At 39.0% G+C, this 19,381-nt stretch overlaps 1 protein-coding gene across 2 annotated transcripts in view; it reads right to left on the bottom strand.

The window, feature by feature from the left end:
- Window positions 1-19,381, bottom strand: part of ADCY8 (adenylate cyclase 8) — a 373,977-nt gene that overhangs the window by 41,783 nt on the left and 312,813 nt on the right. For both annotated transcript variants that reach the window (XM_043978000.1, XM_043978001.1), the window contains one exon: window positions 10,790-10,948. In XM_043978000.1, coding sequence (XP_043833935.1) covers window positions 10,790-10,948 — 159 coding nt within the window. The remainder of the gene's footprint in view (window positions 1-10,789; window positions 10,949-19,381) is intronic.

Genomic DNA, 19,381 nt, shown 5'->3' with positions numbered 1-19,381 from the left:
TACCATCTCTAAACATTACCTTGATTGTTTATGCTCTAGATATGAGCTCCTTGTCCAGTGACCAAGAATATTATTTTAAGAAATGAATCATAGCAAATTCAACGTTCTTTGTATAAGTGGAACTAGAAAACAAAAGAAAGTTGCATCTAAATGGAAGGATGGCCCATAGGTTCTCCCTGGAGAGGCAAAGGAATTGTTATGCTTGGTGTTTGTGCTTGTCCATAGGCAACAAGAAGAATCATGGGATATCTAGCTATCTCATATTGTAGAACTCATGATAAGCATTGCCAAAGAGGCCTACCATAGATATCATTGTAACCTTGGGGATAACATTTGTTAGAGAAAATGAGGAGGTAGAGAAGTTCTGTGAAGGACTTGATAAGACCTTCCAAATTAGATTGATATTTAGTGATTTCAATGCAAAGATGGGCTTAGGGGAATACAGTACAAAATAGGCTGGAAAACACAGATAAGGGTGAAAAAGGAATGATACCGAAGACTTGTAGACTCCAAGAAGGACTCATATCTATGAATCATGAATATTTAAAATGAGATTCAGTTGGTGTTGAACATGTCAAGTACCAAATTCTGGTGTGGAGTGGATTTAGTGTATGGGGAAAGAGACACCAAGCTGGGTTACGACAGAGGGACTGGATTTGTGCTTTTATTGACACAGGAAGATCCAGGTGAAGAAACTCTCTCTATTGATCCTGGTTGGCACCTGTTCTGCAAATTAAAATCCTTAAGAGTTGCCTGAGGCAAAGAAAAATTGAGTGACTTGCCCAGGGTCATATGACTAGTATGGGTCAAAGATAGGATTTCAATTCAGGTCTTCTTGGCTCCGAGGTCAGGGTATTCACTCTACCATGATGCCTTTATGGAAAGACAATCATAAAATACAGTAGTTTTGGCAGCCTTAGATGGTGTGAAGTAGGTCAGGAATCCATGGTAGTGCTACTCATTGAATTGTTAAATAAACTATAGCATTCTCTCTTTAGCCAGGCAGACAGGCAGCTTTGAAGCCTAATATGAGAGGGAAGCAGCTGGAGGAAATGGCTGATCCAGCCCATGTCAGAGCCTCTGGCAGCCCAAGCATGTTAGCCAGAGAGAAGACAACAAATCTGCCAGGGGATGATTAGGGTACATGCTTAGTGAATAGTCTTTGGAGAGCAAGGGAATGAGCCTGGCGGCCAGCTCTAAATCATAGGATTATCCCAGAGTCCACCAGCTGCTGCTGCCACCACTGTTTCATTCATAAATCTCCCCCAGGTATAATCCCTGTGGAAAATGCCGTTGCTGGAAAGTAAAGAACCATAAGTATAGTGCTGTGAATGCTGAAGAATTGAAGCCGCAAATCTTCTAACCTGCTTTTCTCGGATTTCTATCCAAAGATTTACAGCAGCAACAGCAGGGAAAGCGTGAGGCTGGTGCTAGGGTCTAAGCAAATGGGCCTGATGGTGGCTCTGACCCACAAATGGAAGTAAGTGCAATCTCACCATCTTCACACATACACATACACATGCGCATGTATATGTATGCTCACACATGAGCACAACCCCTCCCCCCTCCAAGTCTCGAGCTCCAGATTCCTAGAGAAGGTGCTTTTCAAGTATCCCCTCTGAGAACTCATATAGACAGAGAGACCTGGAAGAGAGAATGAATGAATGGCCTTTCAGAAGAGCTTGGTTGCCTGTAAAACATTTCTGGTGTTAGGCCCGTGTCTAAAAATATTGGCTCCTCTTCTATAACGACCACCTATCTTTATCCTCAGCCTTGACCACCCAAAACTATCAGTGAATGCAAAGTCCTATTGCATGAAGTGGTCTATCCTTTCCTAATGTGTCTATATTCATCATATCATAGATTTGCATGGACCATAGGGGCTTTCTAATCCAATCCCTCCATTTTATAGATGAGCAAACCAAATCCCTGTGAATTTAAGTGATGTGTCTAAGGTCACATTGGAAGTGTCTGAAATGGGATTTGAACCCAGGTCTTCTGATTCCCAAATCTCTTTCCATTGTATGAAGGCGGGGACTGTATCTCATTTAACATATTAATTTCACCTAGAACCTAGCATGGTGCTCTGTTTGCAGGAGGTTTTTATTAAATGTTTGTTGACTTAAGTTGAAGAAAAGCCCAATATGTCATTCATTAGGGATGAGGCTGACGGGGGTGAAATGGCATCCTCCATTCCCTTCGTAAATAGGGAAGAGAGGAGGATATTTCTTTTCTTTTTCTTTTTTTTTTGGTGAGGCAATTGGGATTAAGTGACTTGCCCAGGGTCACACAGCTAGGAAGTATCAAGTGTCTGAGGCCAGATTTGAACTCAGGTCCTCCTGACTTCAGGGCCACCTAGATGCCCCAAGGATAATATTTCTAAATGAGGCACAGTATCTTCCTCATCCTCCTTCCCAATCCCCAATTCTAGCCTTTCAGTGGCACCTGATCCATCCAGTCTAGTAGTTCCTGAGAATAAAATGAAAGGTAATGAAACCAACAAGCATTTAGTAAGAGCGTACGGTGTGCTAATCATTGGGAAAACAAAGAAAGGCAAAAACAAAACAAAACAGTTCCTGCCCAGAAGGAACTTATAGTGTAATGGGAGAGACAACCATGTACAAATAAAATATATACAAGATAACCTGGAGGCCATATAAAAGGGAAAGCACTAGTGTTCAGGAAGCTGAAGAAGACATAATTTTAGAGAGATTTGAAGGATTCCAGGAAAGCCAAGATAAAGAGAGTGAGCCTTCCAGTAATAGGGGACAGTCAATGAAAATTCATGGAGATGGACTGGAAAATCGAGTACCTAGGTAAGTATGAAGCCCTATTCTACTATTGCATACAAAGGAAGTGGCAGATGTCCTAAAATCTGTGATAAATAAGAATTTGCAATGGTCCTGGGATATATTTTTCATATTGTCTACTTGAATATGACTACATTTGAAACTCTGAAAATTCCATAAAATGAGCATGTAATGAAGGTGTCAAATGTAGTCAGAAGATTGGGCAGCTACCTAGCTTCTCCATTAACTCTCACTGGTCACATCTTCCCAGCCCCTCACTTCATCCTATTGAGAATGGTTGTTGTCATTTCTTAGATAAAACAGAACTGCTCACTTTTTCTGAGATCTTGAGTATCCTAGCTGCTGATCCCCCATTCCTAATTAATTGTAGGAAGTCAATCAGTCAGTCAACAAACATTCATTAAACCCTTACCATGTGGCAACCATTGTGCTAAGTGTTGGGAATATAAAGAAAAGCCAAAAAACCTGAGAGAGATAATCTAAAGGTAAGCAGAATTTTTAGGGATGCACTCTTAAACTCATGGAGTAATAAAATGTTTGACTTGAAGGGACCTTGGAAGTTAGAATGTCAGAGATGGAAGGGACCTTAGACGTCACCTACTCCAATCCCCTCATTTCTCAGATAAAGATACTATTCCTGCCCATATGGGTGAGCACAGATACACTCTCAAAAATCTAAACAACACAATATCTCACACTGAGGTGCTGTGGAAAAAAGAAACCCTTTGCTAGGAATCAGGGGCTGTGCATTCTGATCCAGTTGTTGCCACAAACTAGGTTTCTGACCTCAGATAAGTTACTTTCCCTTTATCAGCCTCAATTTTCTCATCTATAAAATAAGAGGGTTGGATAGATGACCTCAAATATGCTTTTTAAGCTTGAAATGCCATAGTCCCTGTCTGAAATATTTATCATTTCCAGTGAAGATGGCTGCCTGAATGGAGACAGGCTGCCCAAGGTCCCCCAAACTAACTCCAGCACATATCTGAAATTAACATCAGATTGAATAATGAGCAAGAAATCCCATGAGAAACTAGAATTAGGGATATTTTTTTTCCCTAACCTGGAACTGCACAAAAAAATCAGCCAGCAGTCCAAAAGCAATTAAAAAAAAGAGGACCAGTAGAAAAGCCAGTGCTGGTACAAGTAATTGAACCTATAGCCTCTCAAAGCAAGTAGAGAAGGGCTTCTTCTCTAGTACAAACAAGAACGCAAGTATAATCTATGCTTGTTTTTCTGCCCTATATCACAGCTTTGAAAGAGAAGAGCCCCTTCTGAGGAAGTACCAGAGTGCTTTTAAGTCTATAACAGGGAGCAGTATCAATCACTGTGGCTGCTACCAGTATAGGTGCAGCAGTGACCAAAGAAGTGTAATGTCACTGTGAGAACTCAGGTGGAGGCTGTTGAGATCCTTAGTGTTCTGTTCTGAATGCCCTGAAGATCCAGTAGTCTGAACCTCAAATATCTGGGTGGGAGGATAGGGAGGGAGGCTAGCTCTTGGAGGTGTGAGACCAGTCAAAGGACCCAGGGGAGGCAGGAAGAGATTAAACAGGACTTGAAAGTGCAGCAGAGGGTGGAATCTGTCCTTAGCAAAAAGCCCTAATTCTGCAACTAAAGCTGGAGAGTTGAGAAAAACAAAGAAAACATATTACCAGTATCAAAAATTATAGCAAATCCTCCAAAGAAGGAAAAAGTAATTTTGTAAAAGTTGCAAGTGGTGGGTCAGAGGAAAAGAAAAAGAGTTTTCTATAAGAACTATATGAATATATAGAAGGAATGAAGCAAGAGATTAAAATAATGATAATAATAATAAATGCTCTGGAGGAAAGAACTGGAAGGAGAATAGATAGCCTATAAGAGAAAGTGGTAAATCTTATCCAAGTAATGCTCTCCTTGGAAACTAGAATAGACAAAATGGAGATAGCATGAAATATTAGAATAAAATCACAATTTCAAAGAATAGAAGAAAATGTACGATATCTGATAACACATCAGACTCGAAAAAGGATCAGGAAGAGATAATTTAAGACTCATTGGACTCCTCAAAAACCACAATAAGCAAAGAAATATGGACGTTAAATTTTAACAAAGCATAAATGAAAATTATCTAAATTATCCAAAAGAACCAGAAGACACCCACTAGAACCCCCCAAAGCCCCATATCATAGGCAAAATCCAGAGTTCCCACATTTAAAAAAGAAAAGAAATGAAAAGACTGCAAACATCCTGAGAAAAGGAATTCAAGGCCCAGGAACTATAATAAGGATCACCCAAACAACACCTGGAAGTTTCTATTATAAATGAGAGAAGATCTTGCGATACAATATTCCAAAAGCTGAAAGACATGTATACACCAAAGAATAACTTACCTTGAAAGCTGTTTATCATTTTATGGGGGGAGTATATCTTTAACGTAATAGAGGGTATTAAAGCATTTTAGACGGAAAGATAATACTCAGTAGAAATTTGAAATGTAAGCACAAGATTCAAGAGAAATCTACTAAGGAAAATTTATTTGAACGACCTGAAGGGATCATATAATGATGCAGTGCTAACATTCTTCAAGAGAAGAAGAAGAAGAGCACTTTACATATGTTATCTTATTTGATCTTCACAACTCAGAAGTAGGTGCTATAATTATCCCAATAACAAGGAAATTGTGGCTGAGAAGCATTACCATTTTCCCAAAGTCACATAGTTATCATCTGAGATAGGACATGAATTCAGGTTGTACTGAGGTCAAGTCTAATACTCTACCTCCTACAGCATCTTAATGTTTTCAAAGGATATTGAAGAAGCTAAGAACAAAAACAAAAACAAAGGACTCCAACCTTCAGGACCCCAAGGTAGATGGATTATGATTTGAGAGTTTTAAGAGGAGAAAAAAGGGTTGTTCAGTCATTTCCAACATTTTGTGACCCCATTTAGGGTTTTCTAGACAAAGGTACTGGAGTGGTTTGCTATTTCCTTCAAATCATTTTACAGATGAAAACGGGAAAAAAGTGGGGGGTTGCTAAAGTATTTTATAAAAGTGTGCAGAGGAAAACAGAAAGGAATTCAGAAGGAAGCAAAGAAAAGCAGGATAGTTTTGAAGGAAATCTTTAGAAAGTATTATATACTTAACAATACAAGCAGAAGGAAATTCAGATTCAAGATCTCATATACAATCTTCATTTTGTGTTTTTCTGTGTATCCAGAAATGTTTTCCCCCTTACTATTTAAGTAAAAAAAAAGCTATGGATGAAACATGTCTTGCACCTTGTTGTTCATTTATGTCATAGTTTGTCAAATGGCTTTCCATACGTAGTCCTATTTTCCTCTATAAATTCAGCCCTTTTCCTGACTTTTTCTTTCTCTGTGGAAGGCACAGACATCTTTCCAGTCACTCAGGTTCAGAGGTCTCTTCTCTCATCTTCATACTCAACATCCACGTCCACGGTATCTCTCAAAACCCTCCTTTTCTCTTTACACATATGGCTAACATGCTTGTTCAGGCCCTCACCCTATATAGCCTGGATTACTTTTCATGGAGACATAGAGGCAGGATCTACCCAAGCAAATGCTGTATCCTTGCTGAATAGCTTTTCAATGAATGCTATGGCCAAATAAGTGGAAGTAGCCACTTACTGGTTTTCTTGCCACTACTCCACAGATCTACCAAAAAGAGTTTAGGGGATGTGTCTTTCTCCTTTTTCAGACAGGAGACAGGCTATGGGTGCAAAAATGCTGCAAATGCTATCAGATGTAGTCACAGTGACAGCTGATTTTGACAATTGTTTTCTTCCTTCTTAAAATATTTGTCCACTTGTGTAGAGGGTGGGGGAGTGTTATATTAAAAAATAATTTTGATGGGAAAACAAGAGGCAGCAATAAAATTGAAAACAAGAAAAAATGATGTTCTGAAAGCTCAGGTCTGACCCTAGCTCAAGAATCTTCTCCAGTGTTTCTGGGATAAAAACAAAACTCTTGCATATAATTTAAAATCCCTTCAAAATCTGTCTTGCTATTTTCTTTTCACACTATTACAAATGGCTGCTCCCTCATAATCTCTATCTTCTCTAACTCTTTTTTTTGCAGGACAATGAGGGTTAAGTGACTTGCCCAGGGTCACACAGCTAGTAAGTGTCAAGTAATTGAGGCCAGATTTGAACTCAGGTCCTCCTGACTCCAGGACCAGTACTCTATCCACCGTGCCACCTAGCTGCTCCAAATTAAGGTTCTCTGTTTTTTGCTTGTTTTTTGTTTTTTGTTTGGGCAATGAGGTTTAAGTGACTTGCCCAAGGTCACACAGCTAGTAAGTGTCAAGTGTCTGAGGTTGAATTTGAACTCAGGTCCTCCTGACTCCAGGACCAGTACTCTATCCACTGTGCCACCTAGCTGCCCCCTATAATCGCTATCTTTTCTTCCAAACTTACCGTTTCCTATAAGTGACATTCTATCTCCATGTCTTTTTCTCTTGTATTAAATAATTTAATTATTGTATTGGACCAGAGTTTTTCCTCTTTTCTACTTCCTTAACCAGAAATCAACCAGTGTGGAAAATATTTCTTGAAGATTTACCCAGCAAGGTAAAGGAATACTCTAACTTTTGGCTAATGGGTTCATTCCTGCTCATTGTGTTTGCTCAGACAGGTCTGGGGAAACGTGGAATTTCCCTTCTGTCAGACAAGTGATATGGAAATTGATAACTCTTTGTCTACGACTTGGGTGATCCAAGTCATGTAGCAAGACCCTTATTGGAATATAGCCCAACTTCTCATTATGATATTCATTCTCTCATTAATTGTTAAACCAATCAGAGTGGCTTGCCACCCACAGGAACAGTACTTTTCAAAGGGCATATAAACTGTGAGCCCACCACCAAGAGAGAGATGGCCAAATGATCATCCTTTTATTTATAAAAATTCTGGCATGATTAATACAATTATTAAATTACCCAGAAAACCTTTTTAAATACCACAACTGAAATGCACTCACTTCTTATTTTGTCCTGAGAGTCCTTAGCTTACTTCAAAATAAAGCTCAGGGGGCATCTGCTATAGGAAGCCCTTTCTGCTCTACAAACCCTTAAATGCTCTTCCAACTCTGAAATTATTTCCTATTTACTCTATGCATATTTTGAATATGCTTATTGTGTACATATTGTTTCCTCTTATTAGAATGCAAGCTTCTTGAGGTCAGGGACTATTTGGTGGGGCAATGAGGGTTAAGTGACTAGCCCAGGGTCACACAGCTAGTAAGTGTCAAGTGTCTGAAGCTGGATTTGAACTCAGGTCCTCCTGAATCCAGGGCCAGTGCTCTATCCTCTGTGCCACCTAGTTGCCCTCTGACTGTTCCATTTTTGACTTAGGAACCCTAATGCCTTGCACAGGGCCTTGTAGAGAGTAGGGCTCCATAAAGGTTTTTTGAGTAAAGGAATAAATGAACAAATAGATTCTAAAAATGCCTCTTTGAGGTACTGTTGATGGAGCAAGTATTATTATCCCCCTTTTATTAACATCCTCATCATTTTGTCCAACACTTGAGAAGTTGCCAAGTCCTCTGGATTCTACTTGACAATGTATCTGTCATCTATTTCCAATTCTTGACTCCCACTTCCCCTATCCTCGTTCAGAACTCTCTTACTCTTCACTCATATTACTGTATTAACTGCCTAAATGATCTCCCTGTCTTCAGCATCTTCATGCTCCAATCTGTCCTTCATAAAGCTGCCAAGATTATCTTCCTAATGCACAGATCTGTCCGTTTCACTCCCTTGCTCCAAACTCCTATTGCTCAGAGGATAAAATACAAACTCTATGTTTCAGACAAACCAGACAATTGATACCTAATTTCATCTCCCTTTCTTTGGCTTTTTCACACTTACCCAGATCATCCTTCTCTGACGGGGAGGGAGAGAAGGAAATAAGCATTTATATATTGCCTGTCATGAGCCAAGCACTGTTAGGTGCTTTTATAAATATCATCTTATTTGTTCCTCAAAACAACAACTCTGTATGTTAGGTACTATTATTATCCCCATTTTATAGGTTAGGAAACTGAGGTTCGGAACCTGTGCCCAGGTTCATGCAGCTAGTAAGCATGTTAGGCTGGATTTTAACTGAGATCTTCCTGATTCCAGGTCCAGCGCTCCATTTACTATGTCATGAGTTGCCTCTGGCACCTCTGGAATGTCCTCCCTTCTTATCGGTGCCCACTGAAATCTTTGTCTAACTTCAAGGCTCAACCTAGGTGCCATCTTTTCCAGGATACTGTTCCAGTTTCTATTTGGGTATTGCACCTGATTCATTTAAGCTCAAGTCAAGAGGCATCATCAGATAGAGGTCTGGAGACTTGGATAAGTCCTGCATGTTAGGTATCCTAACTATGTAGTCTCAGGCAAGTCACTAGACTTCTCAGTTACCCAGCAAACTTCCTATATAACCAAATACCAGATCTTTCCCTCCCACCAAAATAAAAACAAGAAAAAGTCTAATTTGCTAAAAAAAATGAAGCACCTACAACATTCAAGGCTGAGTACTGAGGGGAATAGTAATAATAAGTCTAAGGGAGCTTGCATTGTACTTTGCACATGCCCAAATTGCCTAATATTGAGGCAATCTGCTTCTCCATGTTCATCCACCATAGGCAGGAGAAGCCTTTTATGATTGGCTTTGTAGCCAGGACAGGCTGTGTCTTTAAAAGTGGTCAGACTGGGGGTAGCTAGGTGGCGCAGTGGATAGAGCACTGGCCCTGGAGTCAGGAGTACCTGAGTTCAAATCCAGCCTCAGACACTTAACACACACTTACTAGCTGTGTGACCCTGGGCAAGTCACTTAACCCCAATTGCCTCACTTAAAAAAAAAAATGGTCAGACTGGGACAATCATTTTCTTTCCCGCATGTGCTTCCCTGCGGCTTTCCAAAGGGTGAGTAGCTCAGTTCAGCCACAATGGTGGGTACAATTAACTGAACCAGGACGGGGGATGCTTTCTCTTTACCTCTATTTTGTCCTGGCTCAAATAAATGGGTCTGGCAGTGGGTTTTTTTTTTTTCTGGTTTGTTTCATTTTCTTCAGTTTCAGGTATTGGCAGCAATTCTCACCCGACTTGGGAGTTTGAGACAAGGCAACCTTGGACCCAGGATTGCAGATGGGATATTGTACTTGGCAAGCCCTGAAAGGAAGCCTTGAGAAGCCAGAGAGTCTAAGACTCAAGCCCAAGATGCGGTTTGGACTTGTATCTGGGATCGATCTATGGAAACTGAGCTAAGTTGCTTATACATTTATCAATATGCCATTTAAAGTATATTTTCTTTGTATTGTAAAAGCTAATCTAACTGTTAGTAGTTAAATGGAATTGAGGTGCAGGGGACCCTCCTATACTTGAAGGAATACCATCAGTGGGGTCTGGAGCCATTTGCAGAGAACCTTGACTCTCTCAACTTCTTTAATACTATTGGAGAACCTTGGGAGGGTAGAAATGAAGGTGATATAACTGGCAGTGGGGGCCAGGGTAGTCAGTGTTTAATGACAACAACAATAACATTTAGATAGTGCTTTAAGTTTTACAAAGTGTTTTACATATAATATCTCATGTCATTCCTAGAACAACCCTATCAGTCAGGTGATTATTATTGCTGTTGTTATTGTTGTTGCCATTTTACAGATAAGGAAACTGAGGCCAAGAGTTTAAGTAACTTACTCAGGATCACATGGCTAATTAGTGTTTAGGGCAAGGATTCAAACTCAGGTCTTCCTGACTTCAAGGCCAGTGTTCTATCCACTGAAAAACATAGCCACTGCCCTGAAGCAGCTTATATTTTATAGAACAGAGATAATTCTTGACTGGCTAAATGCTATTAAGTAGGAGCAATGTTAGTTTCTACCTGCCCACATTCTGTTTTCTTTTAGGCCAACATTAATTTTCTTCCCAAGTTGGTATTAATATGCTAATATAGACTGAGCTTTACCACCCTCCCCCCAGATATGGAAACACTCACTTCATTATCACGGTCCTTCTCTAAGAAATGTCGAGCGACGTGACTTGGTAGAATGTTACGAAGCATATTCTCATTGTGCTCCCTTAGCTCTTTCATCTCATTGATTTCCTCTTTGGCCTGAACACGCCAGAGGAAGTCCAGTCGAGCCGTGTATTCCAGCTGTGGGTGTTAAGAGAGGGAGGGAAGGGACAGATGAAAGAGAAAAGACTTGTAAACTCTTAGCCATGTAGGAAGGTGGCAGGACTACTTTCTCTAGTTTTTGTTTTTTTCTGTTTAGAATTTTATTTTCCAAATTACATGTGAAAAGACATTTTGACATCAATTTTTAAAAAACTTTTTGTGTTCCAATGTCTCTTCCTCCTTCCCTTCCCACCCCCTACCCCCAAGAACTCAAGAAGTTCAATGTAAGTTATACATGAGTAGTCATGGAAAACATCTCCACATTAGCTAGGTTGTGAGAGAAAACAGATAATAACAAAACTTCAGATTAAAGAACTGTCAAAAAATTATGCTTCAATCTGTTTTCAGATACCATCAGTTCTTTCTCTGTAGATGGATTGCAATTTTCATAAGTCTTCAGAGTTATATTGGATCATTGCCTTGCTGAACATAACCATGTGCTTCCTAACAGATCATCTTACACTATTGCTGTTATTTTGTATATAGTACATTTCACTCTGCTTCAGTTCATGTAGGTTTTTCCAGGTTTTTCTAACAACATCCTGTTCATCATAACTTTTATATAGTACCTTAAATGTGACAAAGAATTTTCTTCACAATAGCCCAGCAACATAGGTACCATAAGTTTTGCCATTATACTCAATCATCATAACTATTTCCCTCCAACCTATTCCCTTCCTATGATATTTACTCTATTTTCTATCTACTTTTACCCTATTCCTCCTCAAAAGTGTTTTACTTATTACTGTCCCCTCCCCCACTCTGCCCTCCCTTCTTTTACCCTTCCCTCCTTATCCTCTTCCCCTCCTACTTTCCTGTAGGGGTAGATAGATTACTCCTCCCAATTGGGTGTGTATGTTATCCCCTCATTGAAAGATGCTGTCTAAACTCTTATTTTGGTCATGGTTTTCAGGTAGTCCAAAGATTTTCAAATTGTTTCTACTGAATCTATTTTCCAGGTCAGCTGTTTCTCCAAGGAGATAGTTCATATTGCCCTCTATTTTTTATTCATTTGAATTTGCTTCACTGTGTCTTGCTTTCTCATAAAGTCACTAGCTTCCATTTGTTCAATCCTAATTCTTAGGCAATTATTTTCTTCTGTGAGCTTTTGTATCTCCTTTTCCATTTGGCTTTTCAAACTGTTGACTTTTTCTCATGACTCTCCTATATCACTCTCATTTCTCTTTCCATTCTTTCCTCCACCTCTCTAAATCTTCCTTCTGTCTCTCCTACTTTTCCTTCAAAGTCCCTTTTGAGTGCTTCCATGGCCTGAGACCAATCCATATTTTTCTTGGAAGCTTTGGATGTAGGGGCCCTGAGGTTATCTTCTTCTGAGGGTGCATCTCAATCTTCCTTGTTGCTAAAGAAACTTTCTATAGTTCTCAACTTTCTTTGCTTGCTCATCTTGATGTCTTTTACTTGACTTTTAACTCCCTTTTATAGTGGGACCATGCTTTCAAGCTACACTGTCCCAAGCTTCAGAGGGTCCCAGGTGTTTCGGTTTGAGAGAGGTGTGGTAAAAATTATTTGGGGTAAAGATTGATATTCCCATTTTTAGCTAACTCATTTGGGAGGGGCCATACCTGGCCCACCCCGAGGTTACAAGGGCAGCTTTTTGAAGGACCTCCCCTTTTGGGGGATGGGAGGTGGGCTACTCCTGGTATGCAAGCTTCCTCTTGTGTTTTCTGGTGGGGCCCTTGAGCTGGCGTCGTGTGTTCGTTGCTCTGTATTGGGTGACTGCTGTCTCTGCGAGAGCAACCTTAGACTGGCGGGCTGTTCAGTTATTTGGTGAGTTACTTACTGAAAACCCTAAATTCCTTTGAACTAGCTTAATTGGAAATCAATCTGGGGTTGCATTGGTTAAGTTTAGAGTTAATAATATTCATCTGTATTTCTATTTTCCTATTTCCTTATCTTTGATTTTTTTTCATATTTCTGCATCAGTCATGTTATAAGAGAAGAATCAGAGCAATGAGGAAGAACCTCAAAATAGAAAAACAACAGCACCAAAAGCAAAAGAAATTGTATGGTTCAATCAGCATCTCTACTCTACAGTTCTTTTTCTTTTTCTTTTTTTTCTGGATTTGGAGATTCCCTTCCATCATGAGTCCCATGGAACTCTTCTGTAGCATTGCATTGGTGAGAAGAATCCAGTACATCACAGTAGATCAACACACAATGTTGATGATACTGTGCACAATGTTCTTCTGGTTCTGCTCATCTCACTCAGCATCAGTTCATGCAAGTCCTTCCAGGTTTCTCTGAACTCCTCCTGCTCATTGTTTCTTACAGCACAATAGAATTCCATTACATTCATATACCACAACTTGTTCAGCCATTCCCCAATTGATGGGCAACCCCTCAATTTCCAATTCCTTGCCACCACAAAAAGAGCAGCTATAAATATTTTTGTACATGTTAGTTCTTTTCCCTTTTTCATGATCTCTTTGGGGAAAAGACCCAGAAGTGGTATTGCTGGGTCAAAGGGTATGCACAACTTTATAGCCCTTTGGGCATAATTCCAGATTGCTCTCCAGAATGGTTGGATCAGTTCACAGCTCCACCAAAAATGCATTAGTGTTCCAATTTTCCCACAGCTTCTCCAACATTCATTATTTTCCTTTTTTGTCATATTAGCCAATCTGTTAGGTGTCAGGTGGTATCTCACAGTTATTTTAATTTGCATCTCTCTAATCAATAGTGATTTCCAGGGCAGCTAGGTGGTGGCACAGTGGATAGAGCACTGGCCCTGGAGTCAGAAGTACCTGAGTTCAAATCTGGCCTCAGACACTTAACACTTACTAGCTGTGTGACTCTGGGCAAGTCACTTAACCCCAATTGCCTCACTAAAAAAATAATAATAGTGATTTAGAGCATTTTTTCCTATGGGAATAGATAGCTTTTATTTCTTCATCAGAAAACTGCCTGTTCATATCCTTTGACCATTTCTCAATTGGGGAATGACTTGGATTCATACAAATTTGATTTAGTTCCCTATATCTTTTAGAAATGAGACCTTTATCAGAAGTACTGGCCATAAAAATTGTTTCCCAGCTTTCTGCATCCCTTCTAATTTTCGATGTATTGCTTCTGTTTGTACAAAACCTTTTTAATTTAATGTAATCAAAACCATCCATTTTGCATTTCATAATATTCTCTATCTCTTGTTTGGTCATAAACTGTTTTCCTTTCCAAAGATCTGAAAGGTAGACTATTCCTTCCTCTCCTAATTTACCTATGGTATCACCTCTTATGTTTAAATCATGTATCCATTTTGACCTTATTTTAGTATAAGGTATAAGATGTTGGTCTATGCCTAATTTCTGCCATACTATCTTCCAGTTTTCAAAGCATTTTTTGTCAAATACTGAGTTCCTATCCCAGAAGCTGGAGTCTTTGGGTTTATTTACTAATGTCATTTGCTACTGTGTCTCCTGTGCCTAGCCTATTCCATTGATCCTCCACTCTATTTCTTAGCAAGTACCAGATAGTTTTGATGACTGCCACTTTATAGTAAAGCTCCAGATTTGGTACAGCTAACCCACTTTCCTGTGCATTTCTTCATTATTTCCCATGATATTCTTGACTTTTTTTTTCCAGATGAATTCTGTTATTATTTTTTCTAGCTCTATAAAATAATTTTTAGGTAGTGTGATTGGTATGGTGCTGAATAGGTAAATTAATTTAGGTAGAATTGTCATTTTTACTATATTAACTCTGCCTATCCATGAGCAATTAATATCTTTCCAATTATTTAGATCTGATTTGATTTGTGTGAAAAGTGTTTGGTAATTGTTTTCATATAGTTCCTGGATTTACCTTGGCAAGTAGACTCCTAAGTATTTTATATTATCTACCGTTACTTTAAATGGAATTTCTTTTTCCTAACTCTTGCTGCTGGACTTTTTTGGTCATATATAGAAATGCTGATGATTTAATGTGGATTTATTTTATATCTTGCTACTTTCAAGTAATTTTTGACTTGATTCTCTAGGATTCTCTAACTATACCATCATATCATCTGCAAAGAGTGATAGTTTTATTTCCTCCGTGCCTATTCTGATTACTTTAATTCCTTTTTCTTCTCTGATTGTGAAAGCTAATTTTTCTAGTACAATATTGAATAATAGAGGTGATAATGGACATCCCTGTTTCACCTCTGATCTTACTGGGAAGGTCTCTAATTTATCTCCATTACATATAATGCTTGCGGATGGTTTTAGGTAGATAATATTTGCTATTTTAAGGAAAGCTCCACCTATTCCTAAGTTCTCTAGTGTTTTTATTAGGAATGGGTGCTGTATTTTGTCAAAAGCTTTCTCTGCATCTATTGAGGTAATCATATGATTTTGGATAGTTTTCTTATTGATGTGGTTGATTACTTTGATAGTTTTCCTAATGTTGAACCAGCCCTACATTCCTGGTATAAATCCCACCTAGTCATAGTGTATTATCCTGGTGATCACTTTCTGTAATCTCCTTGCTAATATCTTGTTTAAGATTTTGGCATCAATATTCATTAAGGAAATTGGTCTATAATTTTCTTTCTCTGTTTTGACTCTGCCTGGTTTTGGTATCACCACCATATTTGTGTCACAAAACGAATTTGGTAGAACTCCTTCTTCACCTATTTTTCCAAATAATTTGTATAATATTGGAATTAATTGTTCTTTAAATGTTTGGTAGAATTCACCGTAAACCCCTCTGGCCCTGGTGATTTTTTCTTAGGGAGTTCATTAATGGCTTGTTCAATTTCTTTTTCTAATATGGACTTATTTAAGGATTTTATTTCCTCTTCCTTACTTGGGCCTCCCACTGCTCAAGATTTCTTCCTGGTTCCCTGCTGGGGTGGGATAGCTGAATTCCTCATTAGGTCCCACAGACACCCCTATATTTTCCCCTCTGGTCAGCCATTCAGCCATCTCACCTGACTGTAAGCTTAGTTCCTGAAGATGCTGGTTCTGCAGCTGATTTGGAGGCTCAGGGATAAGTTTCTCTGGCAAAGCCTGCTTGGGGACTGTGTTGGCTCAGTCATGGGGTTGGACTCTTCTTGCAGCCAAGCACAGCCCTCTCTAAACTGTCTTTGGCTGGAAAATTTCTAGCTTTCTTTTTGAACTCTTTCATAAGTGTTTTACATGTACTCAATCTGGTTACAATCTTCTCTGAAGCAAGGGCATGGAGCAGGTTTCTAAGATTTCTTTCAATGTTATAATGGAAGGGAGATGCAGAATCAGAGAATCTCACCATTGGCTTTTAGTCTAACCCAATGGAAGAATCTCTCTGATAACATTCCTAAGAAGTCTTTATTTAACCACTGCTGGGTTATCTCCAGGGATGGAGAACTTAGCAATGCCTAAGATAATCCATTCCATTTTGGAAAACTCCAATTTTTAGGAAGTTAATAGTTATAATAAACTGAAATTGATTTCCTGTAACTTTCAGTCATTAGTTCTAGTTCTGTCCTCTGGATTCTCATAGAAATGCATCCAGAGAAACCACACACACGTATATGTTTATATATATACATACACCCCCAATATGTATATATACATAAATATGATATATAATATTTCATATATTACAAATGTTAGATATTTACATACATTTTGCATAAATACATATTTGTGTCTAATAGTAGCCATCTCTAGGGTGGGAGGGAAGAAAAAAGGAAAAAACACACAAAAAGGTACATAATAACAAAGGAATAGTAAGTTGTACATAAAAGATTTGCAGTTCATGGGCAATCATCTTTTTTTCTCTTCTACTGTTATAGAAATGCTTATTTTATTTCTTAAGTTCAGAACAAAATCAATTAAAAATACCTTTCCATTGTGAGGAAATAATGGGATTTGGCAGATACTAAAGGCTTACTTGGAGATTAATCTAAACTGATTGAATTAAGTGAGAGTGATTGACTTTGCTGATTAGTCTACTTCAAGTTAATTAGATTGTAATCACACCTGGCTGGCCCTTAAGGAGGTATTGTTATCAGAAGTTAAGGACTTTGAACTCAATCCAAGACCACCTTCAAATCTAGTGAACCAATGTATTTGGATGATGCCTACCAATCAGCTTGAAGCAATGTGTAAGGACTGCCTCTGCTACAGACTTATCAAAAGCATCCACACTCAGTTTGAGAGGAGTTCATGGTTGAAGCAGGCTCGTGGCAGAGGACTTGAGGAAGAACCAGACCAGGCTGGAACTCTGGGCTAGATAGGCCTTTTCTTAACTCCACTTGTTCTTTTTTTCTAATACCTAGTATGCTTTAATAAATGCTTAATGACCAAAGACTGGTGCTAAACCTTCTAATTTAAGGTGACCACTCATTAGATTTTAGACATTATAGCTAGAATTTTAGCCCCTTATGCCATGTATTTATTCACTCATTCAAACTCAACCCACTTTCTAAATTTCTTATTTCTATCAAGAGCACCACAATCAGTCAGTGGTCAAGTCTTGCTTTTGTTAAGTCTTATTAAGTTTTATTGTTTTTAACTTTTGTTTAACTCTCATTGTCTACCTCCACAATGTTTGCCTTCTCTCTACTCTCACAGTTCCCATTCAAGTTCAGAGAGACCAGACTGCAAAAACCTTATTGTTGGTCTGTCTCCCTTCTATTTCATTTTCTATAGAAGCCAAATTGGGATGCCCAAAGCATAAGACTGACCATAATATTCTGCTCAAGAATGTCCAGCAGTTCCCTGGATAGCGATCCCCATGCCTTATTCCTATCCCTACTCCTCAATCCCTATCATACCCCTATCCTTGTTCTAGGATAAAATGAAAATATCTCTGTTTAGCATTTACAGTCTTTTGAAATCTAGCTCCAAGTATTCTTTTTAGGCTTAAATACAGATTTCCCTTCAGACACTTACTAGCTATGTGACCCTAGGCAAGTCACTTAACACCAATTGCCTCACAAAAACAAAACAAACAAACAAAAATAAGGATGTCCCCATCCCCGTTAACAGATCCCCTGAAATATATCCATCGAACCTTTAGTGAACTCCAGGTTAAGAACTGTTGGCATAGATGATCTCTAAGATCTCTAAATTCTATGAAGTTTAGTTTCCTCATTTTTAAAATGAAGGCACTAGCCTTTGTATTAAAATTCTATATAAATGAGAGATATTATTTTCATAAAGACGATGTGGTGGTGCAGTGGATAGAGCACTGGCCCTGGATTCAGGAGGGCCTGAGTTCAAATCCGGCCTCAGACACTTGACACTCACTAGCTGTGTGACCCTGGGCAAGTCACTTAACCCTCATTGCCCCTCAAAAAAAAAAAGATGATGTGGCATGTAGTTCTCAGACCCTTGGGTCAAGTCACAAGCTCTCAGTTGCCTCACTAGTTCTCTTGGACTTCTAAGGGTTATCATGTCCTCCAGTCGCTCATTTTTTGGGCATTTAGGTATTACTTATCTGAGGAGAGAGAAGCATGTGTATGAAAAAGGGAGAGAGAAAGAGAGAAACAGAGAGAAAGAGCAGTATTTATCAGTAGCTGGGGAGGAAAGGAGGGTCTAATATAAAGGTTTCAGATTGAAAGCTTCAAGTCCTCCTTAGCTCCTGTAGATATCAGAGATATTAGAGGGTCCCCAAATGACATTGTATTCCATGTTATATGAAGTCTACCCACTCCTATGCCTTCCTTTAGGAGACCTGAATATGCCTTGTAAACAACCTCATCAGTCCCTGTCACATTCCAGGAGACTGCACGGCAGTATTTCCTCCTTCTATGGTAAATAAATGTTGAAGCTGGGGCAGCTTCCTGGTCATTCCTTGATCCCCTCATGCATACTAATCCCCAAGACTTCCGAATGAGTCATCTGTGAGGCTGGAAATGCAAGCAAATTGTGCTGCTTCCCAGTCCAATCATTCCCTCACCTGCTTGGGAAGTGGGAGTATTTAGCATATCACTTTCACATAGATACTAGATGAAATTTCCCAATTATTGAGTTACATAACTGCCTTGGTGACTTGGCAGATTTCTAATTACATATGCTCACAGTAGATGCTTCTGCGTAAGAGGGATCAATGGTTATTATTAAGCACTTTAATAAAAATAGAGAGATGTATGAGTCACAAAGAGAAAAGAAGGGTACCAGGTAACAAGCACAGGAGTGGGCAGACTCTGTACTGGATGGGATACAATGAATAATATAACTTGGCAGAAGTTATAGTTAGATGACAATGAGCATTGATGCACTTCTTCAGAGGGGGTACTTGTTTAAGACAGAGAGGGACTGAAGTGGGAGTCTAAAGATTGAACAGAGTTCCAGCTCTACAACTAATAGCCACGTGACCTTGGGCAAGTTACTTAAACTCTCTGCCTCTAACTATCCATATATGAGTAAAAAAATTTGAAAAGTACACATTAATAGCATTTATCATTGGCATTACTTCACTCATTTG

The sequence above is a fragment of the Dromiciops gliroides genome, chromosome 1 (assembly GCF_019393635.1).
Source record: "Dromiciops gliroides isolate mDroGli1 chromosome 1, mDroGli1.pri, whole genome shotgun sequence".
NCBI lineage: Eukaryota > Metazoa > Chordata > Mammalia > Microbiotheria > Microbiotheriidae > Dromiciops > Dromiciops gliroides.
Note: the sequence above shows the minus strand (reverse complement) of the source record. Positions and strands in the feature narration are given on the sequence as shown.